At 34.9% G+C, this 5,717-nt stretch overlaps 1 protein-coding gene across 1 annotated transcript; it reads right to left on the reverse strand.

Annotated features, from left to right (window-relative positions):
* Nucleotides 1–2,383: 2,383 nt before the first annotated feature.
* Nucleotides 2,384–5,717, reverse strand: LOC127173089 (GTPase IMAP family member 8-like). Its single transcript, XM_051122727.1, has 5 exons — nt 5,560–5,717; nt 4,642–5,283; nt 3,499–4,305; nt 3,206–3,313; nt 2,384–3,105 (listed from the first exon to the last, which is right to left on the reverse strand). Exons 1-5 carry the CDS (start codon nt 5,567–5,569, stop codon nt 3,026–3,028), a joined length of 1,647 nt encoding a protein of 548 aa, XP_050978684.1. The 5' UTR covers nt 5,570–5,717; the 3' UTR covers nt 2,384–3,025.

A 5,717-nucleotide genomic window follows, 5' to 3' on the forward strand; every position in this document is an offset into this window, starting at 1 on the left:
CGACATGTTTGACAGACCAGCAAGGGCTTATACAGAAGGCAAGTTTTCTCACGCTAAAAAATATGCAGAATTGCTAAATATCAATAATTTGAGTGACAATGTTAATTTTTGACATCATGTGATTGTTGCTAGTAAAAAAAGCCATTTTAGAAATCAGAAATTATACTGATATCAGAAATGCATTTTCAGATATCAGAAATAACTAATGTAACATCTTGAAATACATTTACAGATATCAAGAATTAACATTTCAACTAGTAACAACTGAATTCTTGATATCAATAATTCACACTCCTAATAGTAACAAAGTAATTATTGATATCAACAAAGGCAGTTGATATCTAAAATTGCACAGGGAGTTGAATTGAACGTAACTGTAATGTGGGGTTTGGGTTTTGTTTTTTGTTGGTTTGTTCATGTTTTCATGTCTTTTATTCTGAAGTTTTGCCATGGTCCTTGTCTACAATATAAAAATATAAATACGAAAATAATCCCAACCTTTATAATGTTTGTTTAATCACAGATATTACAAAAAAAAAAAAAGATTAATTACTTTTTAAATCAATTGACATCACTATATAATGCATATTTTTAGCCTACTTACATATTATGAAGATGCAGATGTTTTCTTTTTTTAGGCCTTTTGAAGAATTAGAGCTATGATGTGTAGAAGATTGTGTTAAACTGAAGAGTAAAACTAACTTGTCACATTCACAATGTTCTAATGTTTAGTGTAAAATGGTATAAATTCACGTAAAGCATGTTGTTTTTCACTGCATTAAAGCTCATTTGTTTATTTGCAGATAAAGAATACAATGTACTTGCTACAAACACATCTGTCACGGATGACAGACCTGAACAGCCACAAAAAGAAATAGCAAGTGTGACCCCTACATCAGATCCTACTGGTAGCGTCAATACCGCAAACATACTCGACATGTTTGACAGACCAGCAAGGGCTTATACAGAAGGCAAGTTTGCTCTCGCTACAAAAAATGCGGAAGGTCTTAAAGACAATGCAGGAAAGACGATTCCCAAGACTGGAGTCTATGCAGCAGCAGGAGTTGGACAAGCTTGTGCTGAATACAGTATATTTGAGGCAGAAGCCAAAGGTCCAAACGCCTCAGCTGGTGCTTCAGCCAGTAAGGTTGGAGTCGAAGCAATGGCCCGAGCTGAAGTTGCCAGTGCATCAGCTAAAGCCGGTCAGTTTGGTGTGAAAGTGGGACTTGGATTTGACACGGGTGCATCTGCTAGTGTGGATGGGTTTGAGGCCAAACTCTTGGGAACCGGATTCACAATCGGTAAAAAAACAAGTGTATCTGTTCTAGGCAATGAAGCGTCATGTTCAGTCATGTAATTCAACAGGTATTAATCATCTTTAAATAAATTTATATGTAACATTCTTCTACCAAACCATTAAGTCTAGAACAGAAAGTGCTTTTAATGCAGAATTAATATTGTTAACTTTTAGCTAGAAATAGTTGTATTTGGTTATGCAGGTATGCCAACTCCAGTTTGGATCCAACATTTGCAAAGATTTCAGGCAACTTTGGATCAACATATAGAACTGTCAAATATTATCCTTATATTGCAATCATTACAAGCATGTTTACAAGCATTGCCGCCTAAGATATTTGATCTGTTTGATTGTGTCTGTTTAGCTGAATGCATGACGTTAACTAACCTGGATGCTGATAACACTGAAACCAGAATTATCTGTAAAGCTGCTTTGAATATGTATTATGAAAAGTGCTATACAATAAACTTGAATGAAGTATTTATTGTTTTTCTTTTCAGTACTGTCATTTCAAGTTTAATTGTTATAATGTGTTCACAGACTTTTAATATCTGCATCAGTCCTTTTCCATTTACACAATTTACACTGAAAGATTTTTTTGCAGTGTATCTTGTGAAAACATTCTATAAGAAAGCAGCTGTGTTTGTCTTTCTATGAATTTACAAAAGATAACTGGGTTCACGTGATTCAATCTGAAGGAGGCCATTCAATGAAGCTTTTCAAAACTTAAAATCCAACTGCTTGATAATGCCATAATGTTTTGGAAAAACTTGTATTTTTAATTCCATGTATTTTCATTTAAAGCAATTCAGGATTTGTTATTCTGATGGCACTGATATGTTCACTGATATGAATACTTAATTTTGAGAGATGAACTAAAAGCAAATTACAGGCTTTTGCAGGTAATCCATTGTGTGGTTTTGTTTTAGCAAACTGTTTTGAGAAATGCACTTACTGGTTTGCAAGTGTTTAAGGGATAGTTCATCCAAAATGCAAATTTGCTGTTCATTTACTCACCCTCAGGTCATCCAAGAAGTCTGTGACTTTTTTCTTAAGTATTTTATTTTTATCCAAAACAATGCTTTTTTGTGTGTCAACACATTCAGTACAATTAAATTCCAACAAATACAAAATTTCAAATGGGTGGATGTGGACATGAGCAGTAAAAAATGCACAAATAACTGTATATGCACAACAATTACATGGGAGAATTGTTGTTTGCACTCTATTTAGTCTAAGTAAGAGGAGAGGTGGACCAGATCACCTTTATTAAGCAAACAAAACAAAAGCTGGAAATGCTAACAGCTCTGCTACAACCAAATACAATTCCACACAAAAAACTGAGGGCATATATACACAGCAAGCAACTAAACAATACATGGGTGGTGATAATGAGTGACCACAGAAATAAACTAATGGGAACCAAGAAAAGAGGAACTAAGACTCAACAAGAACAGACAATAAAGTAAACAGAAACTAAACATGACTTCAGTCATTTAAGTTATTTTATATTTTCATGAAATAATAATATAAAGTGATAGTTTTTAGATATCATACAAGAATACCAATTATTAATTAGAAATATTAACATATATTTTTCACACAATTATTAAACACATTCAAAGCAGAGTTTGTATTTGCTATAAAGTGTACACATGTAAAACATTTAAAAAGAGTGCTTTATTCTGGAAATTGTTTCTTATGTCCAGTTTCTGGGCCCTGGATCTTCTAGACTGCTGATGTTGGAGCTTGTACCATAATTAAGCTGTATTCATCACATCTTTGAAGCCACAATTTCTCATGTGAAGCTGTGAATATGAAAATGTGAGGGGTAGAAAATAAATGTGATTTCTGGCAAGAAAATAAATTATGCTACATAAATATTAAGAAAAAAGCTAAATAGTTCACCAGATGATGCTTCAGGATTCTGATTGTTCAAGAGCGCGTCCATTAAAGTTACTTCCCATCTGCTTCCTTCTCTCCTCATCTTCTCTTTGAGTTTCTCATCAGCTGACACTGAAAGAGGAAAAGTTCACAGGGTGTACTTAAATACATCTAAAGACATTACAATTTAAAGAGAAGTAAATTATTTAAATATATAGCTCTTTAGTTGCTTATGTATAGCAGAAAATGTGCGCAAGTCATACTAAAACTGTATAATGAGATCAATAAGCTCTAATGCTTGGAGGGTGCAAACTTACAGCTTGGAGGCTCTGACATGCTACCACGACTTCTGGTCTCTGTACTTCCAGTGAAATCCAACCCTAAGTATTTTAGTCGTCTTTTGATCTCATTAAACCTTTTGATAATCTCCTGCTGTAGTAATTCCATCACACAGCCAGCATCCAGACTTATTTCCTCATCTTGTTGTGTGTCAGTCTCATGAATGTTTTCTTCTGCAGCACAATGAGTGTTGAGGTGGTACAGACTGTTTTCTGCCACCATCTCATCAATTTTCTGGAGCAGCTCTGTGACTTGATCTTGGTTATTCTTGTTTGTGTTGTCAAAGACGTGATATCTGTTCTTACATTTCTCAATCAGCCACTGGAGGGCGTCACCTTCACTCTCAATGTGCTGCTCGATTGAAATGTCTGGGAATCTGTCACCCCATGTGAACAGAACTATGGTGTGTTTCCACACATCTTCTCCAGAAGTGACCATATACTCTTTAATGATTTGTTTCTGTTCATTCTTGAATGAAGTATCAATAGGAACCACCAAGATCATGGCGTGAGGGAACTGCACATGTTGTGATTTTCCTACACTCTCCAGGATTGCAGCCTGTGCAAATTCTGGGATGAATTTAGATGAGAAATATTTCCACCAGCCTGGAGTGTCCAACACGGTTATTGATCTGCCATTCACTACACCAGTATGGCTTGTACACTTTTGTGTTCTTCTAATCGGAAATATTTCATGATTGAAGATGGTGTTTCCGGCTGAACTCTTCCCAGACAGAATCCAACCCAGCAGAGCAATTCTTATTTCTGAGAGCGGAGCCACAGCGTCTTCAAGAAAAAAACAAAGAATACAAATAATTTATAGGAATGTGCATGTTTACAATATGCAAAACTAGTCAGACATTTGGACACATTTAATAATTCTTCATTATGACAGTTAATAAAGAACAAGTAAATGTGTCCAGCCTCAAGATGTTACAATCACAGTATGAAAACTTTAAAGTAACACAAACGGAAGTATGGAAATGATGTAGTGATCAAAACATGTGACACACTCTGTTATAGTTGAGCTTCACTTTCAAAACTCCATCTCTGGACATTCATAAATTAACATAAATTCAGTCCAAACATTTGAATAGTAGTAAACATGTCTGTACAACTTACTTCTTTCTTTAAGTAGGTTTCTTTTGCCTTGAACTGTTTCTTGTCTGGCCTTTGCTCTTCTTTCATTTTCATCTCTCTTCCTCTGAATGTCAAGCAGCTTGTCATCATGTGTTTCAAAATGCTTACCATTGTTTGCCGCCACAACATCATCAATCTTGTCAAGTAGATCTTTAACTCCAACACTTTTATTTTCAGAATCAAATACATGATATCTTTCTCCACATTTCTGTATGATCAGCTGAAGATCTTTGTTCTTTACTGAATCTGTTTGTGTAAGCAACACTATGGTGTGTCTCCAGATATTCTCACCAAAGAGACTAAGGTGCTTCTCAATAGTGAGTCTGTTTTCTTCAGTAAAAGGCAAACAATGATTAATGACCAATAAAAAGACGTGAGGTCCTGGTGGACACAGAAAGACACTGCAAAACAGTTCCTGTTTAACAACCTCTGGCAAGTCTTTCAAATCATAATTCTCCCACCAACATGGTGTGTTGATCAGAGTGATCTTTCTTCCATTCACTTCACCGTCTTTCCTCACAGATTTTACAAAGTATTTGTCAGACTCAACTTCATCACCTAAAATGCTGTTTATCACTAAGGCTTTGTCAGATTTCTGCCACCCAAGAACAACGGCTCTTATTTCTGTCAGAAACGAAACATGAGGACATTGGAAAGGTAATTTAGCAAATAAACAGTACAAACAAAAATTTGACAAACCATTATACCATATACCATGTATGTGGTTTGATTAAAATTAATTTTTTTGAAATACAGTTAAACCAACTGGTTTTAAAGTTGTTTTTCTGAAATTGATTCTTAAAACTAATTGTCCAGTAGGTCTATTCTGTTTTGTTTACAGTAGCGAATAAATTTGTATTTATCAAAAGCAAAAAACATTGTTAACAAACTGAACCTCACCTTGTTCCATCTTTCTTGCTTTCTCATGCGTTGTAATCACAGAAAATGTGATAAACACTGAATCTGTCTGTCAGCAGTTAATGCTGCCCGTCACATGCTATCGGAAAATTTCTGACTTCCCACTTTTAAAGTTGCAATTTATCACATTCAAGAGATTT

Source organism: Labeo rohita, chromosome 11 (assembly GCF_022985175.1).
Source record: "Labeo rohita strain BAU-BD-2019 chromosome 11, IGBB_LRoh.1.0, whole genome shotgun sequence".
Taxonomy (NCBI): Eukaryota; Metazoa; Chordata; class Actinopteri; order Cypriniformes; family Cyprinidae; genus Labeo; species Labeo rohita.